The 20132-nt window shown below is 38.7% G+C and overlaps 2 protein-coding genes across 9 annotated transcripts in view; both read right to left on the reverse strand.

Moving 5' to 3' along the window:
* Positions 1-74: 74 nt before the first annotated feature.
* On the reverse strand, positions 75-10556 carry cdkl1 (cyclin-dependent kinase-like 1 (CDC2-related kinase)). Its single transcript, XM_044047435.1, has 10 exons — positions 10437-10556; positions 8978-9204; positions 7747-7868; positions 4110-4182; positions 3645-3735; positions 2837-3037; positions 2144-2226; positions 1825-1881; positions 1377-1538; positions 75-827 (listed from the first exon to the last, which is right to left on the reverse strand). The coding sequence occupies exons 2-10, from the start codon at positions 9143-9145 to the stop codon at positions 726-728; spliced, it is 1059 nt and encodes a 352-aa protein (XP_043903370.1). The 5' UTR covers positions 9146-9204; positions 10437-10556; the 3' UTR covers positions 75-725.
* Positions 10557-12835: 2279 nt separating this feature from the next.
* Positions 12836-20132, reverse strand: part of map4k5 (mitogen-activated protein kinase kinase kinase kinase 5) — a 33761-nt gene continuing 26464 nt past the window's right edge. For all 8 annotated transcript variants that reach the window (XM_044047414.1, XM_044047413.1, XM_044047411.1 and 5 more), the window contains 5 exons: positions 19841-19909; positions 19647-19739; positions 19350-19420; positions 17098-17153; positions 12836-13852 (listed from right to left, as the gene is read on the reverse strand). In XM_044047414.1, coding sequence (XP_043903349.1) covers positions 13765-13852; positions 17098-17153; positions 19350-19420; positions 19647-19739; positions 19841-19909 — 377 coding nt within the window. In that variant the 3' untranslated portion in view covers positions 12836-13764. The remainder of the gene's footprint in view (positions 13853-17097; positions 17154-19349; positions 19421-19646; positions 19740-19840; positions 19910-20132) is intronic.

The raw sequence follows: 20132 nt of genomic DNA on the forward strand, positions 1-20132 counted from the left end.
TTTATTATATTCTCAACATTCAATGTATTAAAACCCATAAATGGCTCCAGAGAGAGAAAAAACATTTGGAAATGTTGAGGATTTTAAAGATTTAAGTCTTTCATATCATTTCTCTTTAGATCAATTTGGCATTTGTACAATATTCAGACAGACAGATGGCTGAAAACATCATTAGCACCAGAGACAAAGAGTACAATGTGGGGTTGCTAACGCTAAATGCTAGTTAAAGTGAGTTGTATTCACTCCTGATGTCAATAAATATTTCCAGAAATGCTCATTAGTCATTATACGTGACAAAAAAAAAAAGTCAGTCATATTCAAGACAAAAGACGACATAAAACTCGACTACTAAGACATGTCACTCTCAACATGGTCCATCGTTATAAAAAAATACATTTGGCAAAACCAGGCAAGGCAGTCTGTCGTCATTTTACCTTCAGTCTACTCAGCGGCTACGAGCAGAGCAACACATTGCTCCTTGTCTTTGTACAGCGAAACAAAATGCAAACAAATGAGCTTGAATCAACACGTCTGAGTCACAATGTGCTGAAAATAGTGCATAGATGTGACGTAGAAGACACACTTTCATGTGGAAAACACATATTTAAAAACAACAACAAAGTGATGGAATCCTCTTGAATGCTGGAAGGCATCACCAGAGTTTTTAAGGGAACGCAGGTGGTTGGTGGTGTTTGGATTTGAATTCAAAACACACTGGGGTTGTTTTAGATGTTTGGTAAATGATAGTTGAACCTGCGCAGGTTGTTGTAGTATTTCTTATTGTCCAGAGACGGGAAGATGCTGCTGCCCGTCAGCTGAGGCAAATACTGGAGGGAGGGGGGCAGGGGTGGAAAAAATAAACATTTAGCATTTCACAGACAGTGAATCTTAACCTCAATAAAAATGAGTTTAAAGCTGCTGTCAGTGAAATATTATACTTTAAAATGCGTGTCAAATAGCTCCATATTCTGACGACAATCAATGATAGGTAGGTAGGTAGGGTTAGGGAAGTAAGTTGTGTTAGGTGGGTAAGGTTAAGTAGATAGGTAGGTGTATAGACGGGGTTAGGGAGGTGGGTAAGTAGGTAGGTTTAGGTGGGTAAGGTTCAGTCGGTAGGCAGGTAGGGTTAGGTAGGTAAGATTATGTAGGTGGGTAGGGTTAAGTAGGTAAGTAGGTATGTAGATAAGGTTAGGGAGGTAGGTTGGGTTATGTAGGTAGGTAAGGTTAAGTGGGTAGGTAGGGTTATAGAGGTATCTAGATAGGGTTAGAGAGGTAGGGAGGGTTATGTAGGTGGGCCATTTTGTTTTCAGATTAAAAAGACTGACCTTAGTTCTCAATAAAGCAACACATCAGTGTTGTTACATCAGTTTTCTTACCCCAGGAGGAAGTTGTTTGCGAGGATGGCGCGTCCTCTTGTTGCCGGAGCGATCCTGCTCGCGAGAAGCACTCTCGTGTTTTTCTCGCAGGCTGTCGAAGTACGGATGCAGGAGGAGCTGCTCGCAGGTCAGCCGCTCAGACGGGTCCATCCTCAGACAACCCTGAACAAACAGACAGACAGACAAATGTACAGAGAGAGACGACAGATAGACAGGGTCAGGGACATATTCGCCTCATGAGATTATTTACTCTGATTATTATGTCAACACAACACTTTTCATATAGATTATAAATATGTGTTACTTTCTCTGACTCACATAACTTCAGACCATGATTACTATTAAGAAAATTAAGATGAAATATCTTTATTGTCATCACACTCAGTTACTATTAAATGTAAATTGAATTAAATAATGTTTGTTTTTCAGCTGATCAACAGATCTTTACCTTCATGAGACTCAGAGCTTGATGTGAGAGGTTTGGATATTTCTGCTCCAGAGTTTCCTGCAGGAAAAGAAAAGAACTTAATATGATTGATGTCACTGTTCTCAGTACACTTTCAATTCACTTTATTTCCCATTTAACCTGTGTGTCCTGAAAGAAACAACCTCACCAAGCAACACCAGTACAGAGAGAACAATGAGAGATAGTGAATAAATAGCAGCTAATTTGATGTTTACAAAAAAAACAAAAAAGCACCAACATTCACTCGTGTGATGAAGGTGGATGGTGTGTCTGTGTGTGTCTGTGTGTGTGTGTGTCTCACCATCTCTTGTGGCTCTGGGATGGAAACTCCACTGAAGAACTGGTTGTTGCTGAAAACCTGCTGATGTCGAGGAGTCAGATCTCCTGCAGAGGAAAACAAAACAAAACAAGAGAACAGTTTACAAAAGCAACAGGAGAGAACAATAATAATAATAATAATAATACAGATATCAGTTTGTTGACTGTATTGACTTGTATTATAACAGCTATAAAGTAAAAGTTTTACTCTACCTTATATACCTCCTATAATATGCCGTCTTTGTCTTTTTGGACTCATTACAGTAACAATATGCAATTTTACTTTAATAAAACTAACATTAAATATATGCTTCGATATGAGTTCTCATATATCTAATTGTTTATTTGGAGTCAGAGCCATTTTATGAACATTACAAATGGCCAGCACCCTCTTTGGTCTTCACCCCCAAACTGTACATCAAGCAGAAGCACAGCTTGGGTTTTTCTCACTCGCAGCTGTCTGAACTGCTTGCAGTTGTGTAAATAAAAATGTTGCGTGCAAAGATCTTTATGGCGCGTTGTTTGTTAATATCTGCGCACGTGCAGTAATATTATTTGCTCGTGAGCATGTTTTACTGCGCTCACGACTTTTGACATAAATGTGATGCCATAGAGAGACATGCAACATGCAATCTAGAGTGTCTACTTCCACTCTATGGCAGCAGCATCTTCTCACCCAGCGTCTTCCTGATCAGGTACAGTTGGTCCATGTCAGATTTTCCAGGCCACAGAGGAATCCCTGACATCAGCTCAGCAAACACACAGCCGATCGCCCACACGTCCACTGGAGGACCGTACTGAGTGTCTCCCACCAGCAGCTCCGGGGCTCGATACCAACGAGTGGCCACGTAGTCTGTGTAGTAGTCACATGGACCAGCTGATGGCATACACAAAAACACAGTGACATATGGATGTGTCTTTTCATGTCTTCTACACTGAAGGTTTATAAACACATCACAATTATATAAACCCTCACGATAAATCCCTTGGTAAACTTAATCTGTTTTCTAGTATATAATATATTTTAACTGTATATTTAACTGCTTTTTTCATATAATAATGTTGTGTCCACTAGGACTATGCATGTAATTTCACAATTGCGCTTAATCCAGCATATTGACGTTGATGCTTTCTGTTGATTAATGTGTGCTGTCCCAATTCAATAAACCCAGTAAAACAAATGCATAAACTATATATAAGTATAAAAAAAGATACATGTACGTTTGGTGCCTGATAAGAATTTAAATAATCAAAATCAAACATTCAGACTCATCTAAAGTGTGAGCTTTCTTTATTAAACGATCTATTTCATAATCATAAACGTACAATTAAGAAAACCACAAGTATTTAAGTATTTTTCCTTCAGTAAAATTTGGTGTGATTGCACACTGGAGCCTTAGAATTCAATGCAAATACTTCAAACTACCCTCATTGGTAACGTTAGGTACAGCTGTGTCCACCAGGTGGCACTGTTAAAGACTTACTGAGAATCCTGGCAAAGCCAAAGTCACAGAGTTTGATGACTTGGTGTTTGGTGATGAGAATATTCTCCGGCTTGACGTCTCGGTGGATGCACTGCGGAAAGAGACGGAAAAAAAAAATCTCAAGTTACAAGCTCGGTGTGAACTTGAAAACGCCGTGTACAGCTGAGGACAAAGGGCCTGTGTGAGGAACAGTAAAAGTAGAAGAGTGGGGGTGTTTTCTGTTTTTTCTTGCCATCGCCTGTTAAATGAGGGGTTGTTTGTTGTGTCTAGGTGATACATTAACTAGCGGTCAGCCAAGGGGAAAGAATCCTCCTCTTAAAAAAAAAAAAAAGAGAGAGAGAAGAAGAGCCATAAAGCAGGAGGCATGGGAGCTGGAGGAGGGAGGAGACCAGAGGAATTCCAAAAACACGCTGAGGATTGTAAAAACACACAGCAGTGAGCAGAGAAAGAGACAGAGGCACTTACATTCTGTTTGTGACAGAAGTTCACCGCCTGCAGCGTCTGCCAGGTTATACTCTTTACAAGGTGTTCTGGAACTCTGCAAGACAAAAACACAAATCTAGTCAAGTCAATTTTATTTACACAGCCCAGCATCACAAACACAATTTGCCTCGAAGGGCTTTATAGTCTGTGCAACAAGTGACTCCGTCCTTGAAAAACTCCACAAAAACGGAGATAAAATGGGAGAAACCTCATGAGGAGCCACAGAGGAGGGATTCCTCTCCCAGGACAGGAAGAGGTGCAGTAGATGTCACATGTGCATGTTAGGCTGGAAAAACTGACCACTCAAACCCATCGACAGATCATCATCAGGTTCATTACTGAGCTCTGAAAAGGCTCACGTACAGAACACAAAATTAGATCCAATACTAAGTAGATTCAAACAGTCTGAAGGTGATACTTGAGTAAAAGTACACATATTGTACTAGAAAATGACTGGTAGAGGAAAAGCATTTAAAGGAATACTTCACCAATTTGCATTTAGCTTTGTAATACTAGAATAGGGTTAGTATTTTTGGGACCTCATTTCCAGAATGTAAACATTGTCTGCCATCTTTGCTAACAGTTATGCTAACAGGACTCAACCTCAGTTTCCCCTGAGTTGAGAAATATCTTTATTCTTTTCTTTGTTACGTGCCCACCAGTGACACTTGACGTCCTGTTAGCGGAACTGTTAGCAAAGATGGCGGACACTGTTTACATTCTGGGAATGAGGTCCCGCCCCCCTACGAGTGGGTCTAAAAAGTGCGGAATTAGCGTTGCAGTTTCAAGCCTCGGACCAAGGCTAGGACCAAGTGACACTGGTGGGCATGTAACAAAAGTATTACTCAAAGTATTCCTTTGAGTATGACATTTTCTGATGTGCATTTCTATAAAATGTACTTAAGTTTTAAAAGTAGTGAGGAGTTGAAATTGTTTTTGTTGTCAAAGCCTCATTACATGTCATTACATCATTTTAGCAGCCTCGTCTTTATGTAGTTTTATACTTGTGTGCCTGCTTCCTTGTTGAGACTGTACCTGTTGTGTTTAGCAGAAAACAAAAAATCTGCTGATCATGTCATCCGGCTGTACTTCAGTCAAGATGCAACACAGGCAGAAACGACGCAGACGAATGATCTCGCCACCGTGAGGAAACACGTTTTGTTATCCTGTGAAAAAGAGCCTTGTTTTCTTGTTGATAACACGAGCAGTTTATCTCGTTATCATAAGGTAACAGGCCCACAGTACCATGATGCTGACATGGTTATTCTGTGATGTCAAAATAACAGAATGACCATGGCTGCTCTGATTCCGCGATACGTATATCCATCTCATTCAAATCACTCATCAAAACTCACCTTTGCTAGATTGCTTTTAATGTGTAATGGTTGTAAAAGAGACTTTGAGTTTATGAAAAGCACGATATAAATAAAATGTATGATTATTTTTATGATTATTTTTATAATTTGAGCTGACAGCCCTGGAGAACTGTTACTATTGTGTGCTTTAATAACAAATAACTAGCCCTGGGTATTTTACAGTAGAATGGAACAGATTAATTGATTAAAAGAAGCATGGATGTTGCAAAACTTTGCTCTTAAATAATTCTCCTGTCCATTTTCCACACTCTCCTTGTCCCTCAGTCGGTTGTAAACAGTCCTGCCGCTTCCATTGTAAACCCTGATGCTCAACACTGAGGCTTTGTTGCCTGCGCTGACCATCATCTATCAGCGTTGCCAGGGAAATGGTTAAATCGAGCCTTGTGACTGGCAATTAATAACAATCTCCGCCCCCTTTCTCCCTCACTTTGTTGTCTCTTCTTTTGAACCGTCTGTGTCGTCGGGGGCTACAGGCCAAGACCAGAGCAGCAGACACAGACAGCCAAAACACTCCATATAAAATGTGGCCCAGCCAAAGGGAGACCCAGCAGCTCCTCGAACAGCAAAGCATTCTGGGAGAGCATCACTGTAAACATTCCACAGTGAGCAGGTCAGCTGTCCCGGAGACCAGCGCTGTGCCCATCAGAGGCGGACAAAGCGCAGTGTACAGTGTGGTATATATGTAATGCAGAATTAATAGAAAGTACACAGCACTTTGTTTAATGGAAAGCAGCCGAACTCAGATTTATGCTGCCAGTATTTCAGTGCAACAGAGTGAATGTGTGAGGAGAACCCTCGGCTGTGTGTCTTCATTTTATGTCATTCAGAGACCTAATGTTTTCTTTTTATGACATCACGGCAGCTTTTTCTGCTGCGAGGCGTGTTTAAATGAGATTTAACAGCATTGATATCAATGTGTTTTTGTTTTATCAACTAAGTTTAGTTTTTTGAATTCCTATGTTTCATGATGTGTCTTTTAGTTTTCAGTTATTTTGTGCATTTTTGGCATTTACAGTGTGTGCATAGTGAAGCATGCAATATAGTGTATAGGCTTTTTGGATTGTATTGGATTTTATATTTTTATCTGTCTGATATTTGTTCCAGTGATACTGACCGATACTGATTCCCATCCCTAAATACCAGGTCAAAGCATAATATTTTCATCAGGCAAAAGCTATTTTTTTTCTACTAACCTTTTTCCTTCTAATCTAAATCAATGTTTGTAATGTATTGTACAAAAATGGCAAATTTATTAGATAAAACGTAACTTGCCACAGACTGTTACTCGTGTCTTGAAATGGATCCTTTTTTTTTTTCAGAATAAAAGCTCTGGATTCTGCATGATATTGTCGTTTTTGTGAAAAAAAGCAAACAATTAAACAAAACAAAAAAACAGTTTCCAGTTGATGATATACTGTAGGTTGCTTTAGGTCAATACATTTAAAGCAAATGTCTTGATATATCTTTGAAGGAACAGCTGGAATAGCAGCCTGACCTCATGGTCCACTGAGCAGCTGATGTGGACCTTTGACCTCATCACATTCTCAAGATGTGCAGGAAAACTCAAATTTGAAATGTAACCATCCTGTGACAAGTGAACCACATATGTTTAAGTACAGCCCCAGAAGAGCCTCTAAATTAGGGATGACCAAAATCAGGCCCGCAGGCCAATTGTGGCCCTTGGACAGCTTTCATATGGCCCCACATGAGGGTAAATGGACCTTTAATTATACCTGATATGCACACATGTATGTTTAATTATGACGGGGTTTATTTGACTTTGTTTTAACTGCTTATCATGGAGTTGGTTTGTAGCAGTTTTCAGGCAGCAAGTGTTGCTGTGTTGCCACTTTTTAAACTTATAAAATACAGAAGTGTTCAACCAGACTTAATGTAAACTTTGCAACTTAAAGCTTCAATGTGCAACTTTTGGGGATTTTTGTTATTGTTTGTGCCTCTGTTTGGTGTGGTCAATAAAGTTTTCAGAATCTGAATGGATGAATAGGCCTTTTTCACAGCAGACGTTTTGACGTGGTTTAGCAGGAAAAGCACAGGTGGGACTGATCACACTATCAATGGCTCTGTTTAGTTCAAGTAGTCAGGAGAGTGTGACACGGAACCCGTGGAAGCTAAATGGAACTTGGCCTTCATTCATTTGATTATTGTCACCTGTACTTTCTCCTACTGTGACTGCCCTGAAAAGCGAAGTAATTCAGTGAAGGTGAACAGAGCCAGTCACTCACCCTCTGGGATGTCGGTCCAGTTCGTTGAGGACCGTGTGATCGCAGTACTCGAACACCAGGTGGAGCTTCCGCTTGCGCCGAAAAACCTCGATCAGGTTAACCAGGTTTGCATGTTTAAGTTGCTGCACACACACGCACACAGAAAAAAACATTAGATCTCAGTGTGAAACGCACACAAAACCAGATTAACGGTTGGAGAAAAAAATAAATCGCTGGTTTATTCTTATCAAACACACTAAACTGTTAACAGATGGCAATAAACATGCTGTTGCCCCTGACAACCCGTCCCCATCCTGCCCTATTTATGAGCTCCTGGAGTCCAGCAGGCCAGTAACACTCCCACCCACCGCATGACTAATTAAAACAACAACTGTAGCCGGTTTTCTCTTTTTTACAAATATTATTATGACAAAAAATGAGTCAAGCAAAAAACCTCAGGTAAAAGAGATGGAGTAGTATATCTGCGGCAGGAGATTTACATTTACTGCATAAACATTGCTTAAAAATGCAAGAAATACAACAAAGATGTGCAGAAATTCAAATTTCCTGTCATTAAAAATACATACAAAACTGCGAGAGCTTTCCCGTCATCTGATTAAAGCCTTTTAAACGGATACGTACAAAAATGCTACCCCTCTGCACAATTAACAGCATGGTTTCACTCCCGCTGCTCAGCAGGAGACTGTACATTTCACGGCACTAAAAAACAGCATTTACATCTTTAAAGCATCAAATAAAACTTCACAATCGAGATCTGCATCACAGGATTTTGTTTGCCTTTGCATATTAACACATTTCTTAGCAGCATTTTTGTCTCACTATCCAGAGTGGGTTTTACGTGACGCATCTCGAGGCATAATCTAATACTTGTTTTGATATTAAGACTCTGTTCTAAGTCGTTTGTGTTAATTAAAAGTAACAGAAAAACTGTGAATGTAAGAAAAAAAATCCTTTATGAAAAGTAAATCTTATATCATCCAGAAAGTAATAACAGAGGATTAAGTAAGTTGAATTGAAAAGACAGAATTTGGCAATCTAGTGCACACAATTTGCAAGTTATAATGTCTGATATTTGATTGTTTTATAACATTAATCTAAATTTTGAGTAAATAAACCTGATTTGAGAAACCATGTCTCATCAACATCAGTTTTTTCTCTCTCAAAGTTGGGATTTTTTCCTTGATTTCGAGTTCAAATGAACTGGAGCGAGTGTGTGTGTTCGTTTCTTCACCTTGAGCATCCTGATCTCCCTCAGTGCGATCTTCTTGATGATGGGATCGTCCTCCGACTCCACAAACTTCTTGATGGCGACGATTTGTCCCGTGTCTTTGTTCCTGCACTTGAAGACGACTCCGTAAGAGCCCTCGCCGATTTTCCCAATCTTCTCGTACTTCTCCATCCTCGAGAGAAACGCTCGCAAGCGCTCTTGTGTCAGCAGGTGGTCACCGTCTCTGCAGCCTATAACAAGTTCACAGCAGGAGCGCAGAGAAGAAAACTTCACCACCTGCTGTTTTTAAGGAAAACTTCACCCAATTAAAGTTTCATCCAGCTGAGAATAAGAATCAAAAACTGGGTCAAACTTGATCTAAGTTTGACCCAGGTTTACAGATTTAGAAACGTCTTTAAAGCGATTTTTTTATAGACTTGAATGACTTTGTGATGCCACCTCTACTTTACTTATTAAACAAAATCAAAAAAAAACTTGAATGAAAATAGCAGAAAGAAGAGCAATTTTAATATGATATCTTCATCTTTCAAACTTAATCCTTTTATAGTGAGGCATCGTTCCATCATGAATTATAAAAGGAATCAGGACAAATAGCAAAAGCCACTTAAGACAAGAGAAAGACAAGAGGCATTCATGATGAAGTTTAAGAGCCAAATGAAGATTTATTCAAACTGAATCGACCTTTTATAGGTTTCTACTCCCACTTCCTTTTGCTGCCTGATTAGTTTTACTGTCCTCATGTGACTCCTGCCTGATCCCTGCTTTTGTTTTATTTTGAAAACACTCTGGACGTTGTTTTTATTGGTGCTACATAAATAAAGTTATTATGATATTATTATTCTGGAGAAAAAATGGCTGACAAAGGATTTTGGTTCCGTTTTTGTGGCTGTTTGTGTAAATTGATCACTTAATAAATGCATCATTATCATATATAATATATATGTAATATTAAACAATTCCTCCATCTAAAGTAAGATTGGGTATAACCTCATGCATGTTAAAGATTAAATGCTAATTTAACCTCTTGTACTGCTTCTAAAAGATAGATTTAGTTGCTTGGAGGCAACATTACACCCGATTCCCTACAGTAAGATTGTGTAACCAATACATTTGCAATGCAAAGTGTATTAGGTCATTTCTCTGAGGGGAGATGGAGCGAAAACAGATAACACAGGGGAATAAAATCAAAGACCTGCACTAGTAAACAAGGACTTTATGAATAAAATGTTCTTAAAAATAATCAAATGAAATGAAATGAAACAGCTCAGGATAAACGTTTATAACTGATGCTGGAGGACTACACTTGTTGCAAGCTTTTATACAGTGCAAAGTTGTAGCATTAAAAAAAAAACAGCTGTTCAATAACATGCATTTTAATACGTCTGTGAATATTAATTTAAATAAAAAAATTAAAAATAATAATAACTTGCCATTTGTTGTCAGATTCTATGTTTCTACTTACTTTTAGAGGAATCGTCCACAGGTGTTTCTCCCTCCACGCACAGACTCGGTGATCAGTGGACGAGATCTCAGCTCAACTGTCTCTGATCTTCCTGCAGCCTCCTCATTTAAACAGAGGCTGCTGCCTCACTTCCTGCTCAGCCTTTCAAAATAAAACACACAACCAGCAAAAAACACGTCTGTCATTGAGGGAAGACTATTTTCTCAATATTCCCCTCATTATTTTATACAAAGCAACAATTAAAGCACCCGTTCATAGACAGTTTATGTCTATACATTTTACTTTTTCCAATTTACAGTTATTCCTAAAAATTGTGTCTTGATCCAAATATGCGTCACTTTTATTATTTGAGTTGCCAAATAAATTTGCACTTAATTTTAAACAACAAAATCGAATTTTGCTTTATTAATTAAACACATATCTCTTGAAAATGTCTTGTTTATCTGAGGTGTTACGGCCTAAAATTTCTGTAACTGGCAGAAATGGCAGTAAAAATAGTCAGAAATGTCATGTGATACTCTTGGGTCAGATTGTCATCTTTAAAAAGTGGGTCCCCGACTAAATATAGTATAATATATGTAGTAAAATATGTACGGACTGCTCTGTCTGGGAGATGAAGCTCAGTAAATCATCAAAAAAGTCAAGTATTTCCATCAGCTCTTACACTAAGTGATTGATAATTCTTTAGTCTCAAATTTGACTTGCAGAACCACCGTTTCATTTGCACAACAAAGGCGAGACAGGACAATTACGGTAGGCAGAAAAGGAAGCTCCACAATCACATGAAACCAAACACGGTTTACAGTACACTTGATCTGGGATTAAGCTCCATATTTAATTTTAGGATTGACTGATGCACAAAAGAGTTCTTCAGTCTGATCCCATCAAACCGTGGAACTCTCGCTGCAGGACATGATTAGGGACCATGTTATTAGCTCGTCGCAACACGTTATTTTCCTCCAGTTAAAGTATGATATATCCTCCACTTAATACAAATGATTTGGAAAGCTTCAAGCTATTGATTTTTAACATAAATTTCAATAATTACAGCCTCAACCTCAAGACAAGAACACAAAATGAACAGCTGAATAACAATAAGGGAATTGTACACATTTTTAAACTACTCTATTGATGCACATTTTCAAAAGAAACACAGTAGTTATGACTGGTCTTAATTTATTTTAACTCTAAAATCTAATGAGAGGTGTAAATGTAAATACCAGTGTCACTGTAGTTGAGGTGAAATATCTCAGGTGCAATGTTTGCCTTGAAATTATTTAACGCATGCTACATACACGCTCACTACTTTATTACATTACATGTCATTTAGCAGACGCTTTTATCCAAAGCGACTTACAATGGAGTACAATCAGCGAGGGGTGGAATCGAACTTGCGACGATTGCGACCATGATGTTTTTTTGCACGTAGGGTACCGGTCTTAACCACTGAGCCACTCCACCCCACTCCACTACTGCATATTCTATTTCTTTATTATCTTAATCTCGGCTGAAATTCATGATTATCATTTATTATTTATGTAAACCGTCCTTTCTTGTCCTATTAAGACTGATCTCACTTTAAATGTGTATAAAAATGTACTTAACTCTTTGCATGCAGTGATTAGCTATGTAACACTGTGAGCAAATGTATTAAAATCTTTTGAGCTGCTACCTTTCACAAAGCTTTATACCTTCTACAACAGAGTGTAGATTTACCTGGATGTGATGCAGAACTCGGCACCAGCTCGATGACAGTCTCATCATAGAGGTTTTTACACTGAAATAACACACGAAACATTACAAAAACAGAAAAGAAATGTTGAGAAAGGGTTACTGGATGTTTTTTAAGAAATCAGCTGATGAGCTTAAGTGGCTGTGGTTTTATTCTGAAGGTACAATCACCCGACATCCGGTGCTAAACACTTCCTCTGTCTCTTTAATGAGCTTGACATTTCGCTCCCTCGTCCACATGAATCCTCACAGGAACCACCGACTCCGCCTCCAGTTAAAGACTCCTGTGGGGTTTTTCTGTTGATTTGTACGTGTCCACATTTAGTGTTTAGGTAAACAATTCAAACTAGGACGAAGCAAACTCTCCAACATGTTGGATTTCCTAAAGCCCCTTTAAAAACCTGTTGTTATGACAGTATCTTACATCAGCGTTGATGTGTCAGTAAACGACAAACAGGAAAATTTACCTCATCCTGTCACAGAGAGACCAATTAGCACAGGCTGCTGAAGTCACAGGAACGACAGACTAAAGAGGGAAATAATAAACTAATAACTCACCCGTCTCTCCCCTTGCTCCCTTCAGAGACTCATCGTCATCATCCTCAGCGAAGAGCGACTCTCTGCATCATCAGCTCACACACAGAAATAAACCATCCTTTCATGTTAGATCTTGTTAACAGCGTTTCTTTTTTATTACAAAACAGCATACATTAAACATTTTGCGAAGGGAATGCAAAGATGTTAACAAATACCTAGCATCGTCCCTCATTTTGTCATTTTTATTTTAAATTAAAAAAAATGTACAAAAGTGCTTACATGGTGCAAATAATGAGAATTAAAAGGTCTATAAAAGAAAAGAGGGTAAAGAAATGTACAGTATATCCAATTTGTTACAATGAAAGCAGCGGAGCAGGAGAGATGTGGCTATGTTACATAGCGGTAAAAATAACTGGAAGCTGCTTGGGTAAACTGTTTACTAGGTAGTTAATCCTGTCACTGTAAATGCAACATACCCTATTACTTAACATGAGGTTAGTTAATAAATATCGCTTAAATAACCCACATGGCTCTTGGGTTTCTGTATAAACTGATCAATTAGTTCAACTACAAAATTGTAAAAAGCCTAATAACGTTTGTCACCGGCAATGATTACGTGCGACATGTTTCAGACAATAACACAAAATAAACCTCCCATTGTTTTTATTACAATCACCAATTCCTGTGTATTTTTCTTTTCTTTTTTTTCATGGCACTTATTTTTTCCCCATTAAACCTCTGGATAACATGTTTGTAACTCGAGATTGTAACACTAAAAAGAAAGGTGAGCAAAATAATAGTATTACAATGTTCATTTGAGTTTTTTTAATCGTTTCTCTTGTCCCTTGTGATGAACGGAGCTACGGTGAGTGTGTTGCTGGTGTAAGGCTACTCATGAATCCAGTCTTCAGAGGCCCCCGCTTTCACTGGGCTCTCCATCCCATGATCAGTAACAAAACTCCCAATGTTTTTTCATTTTTTTTTTTTTTTTAAATATTCTCTCCCAAATCTGAGGCATCTCATGCTTTTCAAAGACCTGTCCACTCTCTGACAGAGAGGATCAGTAACTGTTCTCATGACCTGCTAAAATGTAGAGGTTGCTCAGGGCCGTGGGGTTGTCTGTGGGTCGACTCTCCAGGACCACCACCCTGCAAAAGAACCAGACACAAGAACAGACACGAGTTACAACGGAAGGCAGATAGATTGCAAAGATACATGAAAATGGTAGACAAATACAGCGCTGAACTCCAACATACTGGAAGAACTGTATGTACCATAAATAACATGATAAACAATCCAGGGTGTACCCCGCCTATCGCCCTATGTCAGCTGAGATTGGCACAGCACCCCCGTGACCCTCCGGTGGAGGATAAAGCGGTAGATGGATGGATAGATGTAAGGGTGCGTTCACACCAGAATTGGCACAACTATATTCCGTTTGCGCATTCTTTGTTTTGTACGTGCATACTCTATGTTTTGGACATATATATTCTTTGCTTGGTACACACATTCTTACTGACTGTACAAAATCCAGCTCATTAGTGATTTTGTCAATATTTTTTGCAGCATTCCTACAGTTTCAGTCTATCTACCGATTGAGTGAGTGGACAGAGGAGTGGTGTTGACGGCAATTACTTGAGAATATACGTACAAAACATACTTAAATAACACCACAATACGAGTAAACGAGGAAATGGACTCTGATCCACACACTGGTGTGAACTCCATCAACGGCAATCACAGGAGGTGGAGGTTGTTTTGTTTTTTTTAAAAGCTACAGCTTCTACAATACGTTTTCATATCAACCAGTGAGGAGACAGGAACAACGAGGATGAGATTCTCCGTGTCTGGGAGGTCCAAACTCTCCGGAGCGTCCTCCACAGGTACGATAGCAAATTTATGGCAGCTCAAGGTGCCGACTTGCCAGAAGGTATGAGCCGTTTTTAATGACTCATCAAAAACAGAGTGCAGGAATCACTCGTCTGTGGTGCCAGGTAACACGACCCCTCCCCCTCCAGCTTGGTGTGAGCAGTCAGTCAGCTGCGTTTTATTATTGTTTGACGGTTTGAGGAGGTGACATTTCAGAGCCGCAATCGCAACATAACGAGTTTATTGCATCATCAGTATCACACCATGCCAACAAGAGAGTTTCTTGAAACTTTGTTTGGGAGGGCGGGGTTTGACACAAGGATGAACCCATTACATTTTCGGAGCAGCTCTGATGACGACGACGGTAAATACAGGAAGTTGCTATCACATTTATGGAACAATGAGAGACTGTTCTGCATTTCTTGAGAACAAAAGCGCTCATTAACAATAAAATCAGACATTCGGTATGTTGTGGCCAAAAAAGGTGTGGATATGAATAATAATTCAGATTCTAGAGTACATGGAGCCATGTTGTGTTGGAGCACTTTATAGTTATTGGAATGACTGTTGCTATAATTGAACTTCATTGACGACAGGACTCGTGTTAACACCATCTCAGTAACACAGTGGAGCTTGTCAAATGGAATTTTAAGCGGCAGTAGGATGACAACTCGACTGTTACGTCAGTGGATTTATCTTCAGATGGCATTCGTCTCGTGGTGGTGACAGGAGAGATGAAATTACAGAGGCACAGAGAGACACTCAAACCAGGCTGGCAGAACCTGGGCAGCGGTGAATAAAACATGGAGGAGGAGGAGGAGGAGGAGGAGTGGCTAGGCAGAGAGAGAGGCTCCGCGCCATCAGGAGTCATCATCTGACTGATGGCTTCACTGATGCTGCTGCTCTGAGCATGTTCTGTGTGTGTATGTGTCGTACATTGCTAGGACAATCAACCAATCTCTAAGAGGATATTTTGGCTGGTCCTCTCCAATTTAAAGGGCCTTCAGAAGGTTGAGACTTAGTTTTATTGTAAGGTTTGGAAAGGGCTTTAGGTCAGGTTTAATTCAGGTTAAAGGTTAGGGTTTGGAATCTAGTTGTGATGGTTAAAGTTAGGGTAAGGGGTTAGAAAATGCATTATATCTATGAGTAAGATTGCTGTACAAGAGTGAGAGAGTTAAATCCCATCCCATTCTGCAGAGTCTGCAGCTGAAAAAACAAACATCATGACATCCTATCTTCAACTGAAATGTTTCATGGATGAGTCAACTGACAGAAATGTAACCATCAGATAAATTATTCAGCATAGTTGGTCAATTTTCCAGCAAATAGGAAAAATATTAGTTTCTATATACAGCTCTTTATCTAGAACATATGCACTTGGCACTTTGGAGATGCAACTGCCACTTTATATAGTATCTCTGGATGTGTGTATTTGTATTGTTATTGTTTGCGCCCTTTAATATTTATCAATCATAGGATGTTTGTTCCAGCAAAATGAGAATTAATACGATTTTCTTTGAATTGGAATATATTTGGGTTGTGGACTAAAACATGCTACATCAAAAGACATTGGATTGTGATTTTAGAAATGACAACAAGTATTTACCACTAGTTTTTAACATTTTTATACAAGAATTAAACTTGACATAATGTGGCCAAATTCTTAATGCTGCAACTTCCAGTCTCAGGTCAATTAAGACACAAAACTAGCCCAAATACCACCTCGGCTGACAGCAGAAACTTTAATTTGTGTCAAAATCAAAAGATAAACTATGATCATGTAGAAATAATTTTAAGAGCTCCTTTCAGAAATTAGCAATGATACACTGTAATTTACTCTTATTTTATAAAACAGATCTGGGACTGTTAGTGAGGTGGAAACAGTTTTAGGTCTTCATGTCTCTGGTAAATGATCAACAGATGCAAAAAGCACGGAACATAGAGACAGAGAGGGATTCAAGGCTGTCACATGTGGACACTGAGTGGCGAAAGTGATCAAATCTATTCACCAGAAAGACATAAACAGATTGAGACGATGAGCTTGAGGTAAAATGAAATTAGAGAGAGGAAAAACATGGCTGCAGGTCAAGTAGAGACACCAGCACAGTGAGAAATCAATGAGCAGCAGTGGGAGATGAGAGCTGAATACAGGAGGTGAAGCAGGCGGTTAGATGGTTTCAAGGTAATAGAAAAACACAAAGACCCTGTGGGAAGGTGGCCATTATCACGAGTGTGAGGTTTTATGGAAATAACGGGGGTGATAAATTATACTGGCAGTAGTGCTGCTGAAGAGGCAGATAAACAACACATAGATGTAAAGAAGAGTTACATTGAAGAGAGTTTTTAACAAGTTCTTTGTTATAGCAAAGAAACCAAAAACATACTCATATTTAAGAAGCTAAAAACTCAGATAGCTAGATTTAATGATATGAAAAAGCACCAAAACATTTGATTAATTTAGTAAGCAATTATCCAAAAAAAAGGTCACCCGTGCAGCTAAAGATGGAAATATCTCTGTACTGACCTGTCAGATCCCAGGAGACGGAAGACTCTGCTTGGATCACAGATCTCCTGGGTCACCTATGAATGAAAAAAAACAACCTTAAAGTTAAACACATGAAGAGAACATTAAGGCTGTTGCAGCTACATACGAAGGCTAAGGATAACTTATTGATCTTAATTGAAAGAACTATTACTGGTATAAACCTACAACAACATCACTGTAATAACAGATTGATCTGTTGTTAGTGTCAGTCTGCGTATTTTAAAACCCGTCAGAGTCAACAAAGTTCTGCCCTGTGCTTGTGTTTGGATGCTGGGATGAATGGTTACATTGGGATTGGGTATTGTACCTTCAACAACATAATGTCAACATATTTTGTAACAGACTGTAGGTAAATGAGTGCCGTCTCCAGGGACTCGGTGTGTCAATGTGTACAATCCTGGAGCGTGTACCTGTTCTAGTCACAAGATGTAGCCTGACACTTTGCAGGGAATAACACAAGGGGCCGCTTTAAAACCCACTCTCATGACGACAAGACATGAAAACATGTCGACAGACGTGAGATAGTCGGCCTGTGACACCTGCTAGGTGTAAGTCCTTGGCCTCGGGAGAGATCTGATCTGTTTAAGTCTAAATGAGAACAAGGTCTCGGGTGTTCAGATGAGCACCCACCGAGGCAAGCACGGTTCAACAGGTCTGCCCCCTTCAATACCTTCGCTTCTGAGGGGGAATCATAACGAGACTACGGCTGAATTATTTAGAGCTGCTCCTTGTTGTGTGACAGGTTTCGTTTATGATCGAGCATAAATGTTGCATGGCTGCCGTCATTATAAAATCCTTGCTATGGGAGACGGGTTGAGCTGAGCCGAGCACAGACTAGACAAACTTGACCTCCTGTCTCGCCTGAGTGCAGCAGAACCACGTCTGACACGGCGGGCTTTCAAAAGTGCCGCCGCTATCGCCGTATCACTTTTCATAAAAACAGAATGCTTCACCTCCCTGTGATCTCTTGAACTTTCGTTGTGCTCCTGAACAAGACTCGTGATCAGGTTAACGTGGACTCCCTCTTTGAAAGCTGGTTGAATTCATTACCTCGCCCCGACACAAAGACATTCTGTGTGGCTCCACCTGAGGTCCAATCTCCTCACATCACCTAGAGCATGTTGCCATGCATAAAAACAAGACACTCGGGGTCTTTGTTGTCCCAGGCCAAAGGCGTTTACGTGCACAGCGACAACGCTCGTATTCATGGAGGTGACACAAATTGCACACCAAGTTGTCACTGCAAGCCTAATAATAATTCATATATCAAATGAGGGTGATTGTTTTGTTTGTTTTGACCCTCTCTCAAAACACAGAATAAAGACATTTAATAAAATCATCTACATTAATGGAGTGGATTTTGTTGAGAAAATTACCAATATTACTATCAGCCGATATTGGCTTTAAAATGTATAAGCAGATATAAACAAATAAGCCAAGATCCCCCCCAATACAACTAATGACTTAAAGAGTAGGCTGAATGGGCTGCTTCTTTGCTAGCACCTCTACAACTACGATAATTTCACTGCAGAAGAGATTAAATGACATTTGCATTTGGGTGCAGAGAAAATCTTAAATATATTGGTTACTGTCCAAGCACATATAACTCAGTATATACATATACATATATATATATATATATATATATATATATACATATACATATACATATACATATATATATACATATATATACATATATATATACATATATATATATATATATATACATATATATATATATATATATATATACATATATATATATATATATATATATATATATATATATATATATATATATATATATACATATATATATATATATATATACATATATATATATATACATATATATATACATATATATATATATATATATACATATATATATATATATATATATACACATATATATATATATCGGCATATTGGATAATGGCAAATAGTCCAATATTGTGCATCCCTAGATTATATGTTGCGAGTCCCTCTTTGTGTTGTCAGGTCCTATTTCCTTAATAGATATTCAAATTATTAACAGATTGAAAGGATGTATTAACTGTTTACATTAAATAAACTTAGTTACAATATGCTTAATTGCAAGAATTAAGCTTTTAATATGGTACAGTTAAAAAAAAAAAAGTTTTGGATTCTGTAATAACTGTACAATCTACAACCAGTTGTGTTAAATTATGATTCCACAAAATGTGTAGTGGTTAAGAAGATTTCACCTCATTGGACTTGAAGCTCTTTCCCTGCATGCCATGTTTCCAGAAGGCCAGGACACTGTCCTGAAGGCACACTGATGTAACAAGAGAGGAAAAGAAAATCATGTATTAGTGCACACGAAAATCATAGTATGTGTGAGTTTACAAATAGGCTGGTATTCTGGCGAGGTATGTACATTTTTATGTTCAATTTTTAAACTAAATTCAGAAAATTTTGACATAAACCCTCCACAAATTACATGTGTATGTATTTCTTTGCACAGATCCAAAGTCAGTAAAGAGGCTTGTCTGACAACCTACCAACAGATTCAATGCAGAAGTCAAAGCTGAGCTCAGACGCCAGCTTCTTGTTAGACTTCAGTCTGCCTTGGAGATTAACAATCTTCAAATTTTCTGCAGAATTAAACAATACAAGTTAGAACCTAAATTAGAGTCAGTGCAGATCTTACAGTTAGAATCATATACATCTACAGAATAAAAGAGATAATACATACGGTCCAAACACACCAACACGGTGTCTCTCTCCAGCTGGGTAACATGGATTGCATCCACTTGCTTATTAGCTGTGGAAACAGTAATGGTAAGTTCATAGTGAATGCCATGAAAAACTTTTATATGATGACATTACATACAAAGTCAATACAAAGACTTTCTAGAGGCCTGTTTGCAAGCACGTTCTTTGTGTTGTTCACATGCAGGGGAATTAATAGCAGTGTTTTTGATCTCAGTGGGCGAGTGCAAACAAAGCCATGTTGTAATGCCTTGTGAGAACCACCAAGAGGTTGG

This window comes from Solea senegalensis, linkage group LG16 (genome assembly GCF_019176455.1).
Source record: "Solea senegalensis isolate Sse05_10M linkage group LG16, IFAPA_SoseM_1, whole genome shotgun sequence".
Taxonomy (NCBI): Eukaryota; Metazoa; Chordata; class Actinopteri; order Pleuronectiformes; family Soleidae; genus Solea; species Solea senegalensis.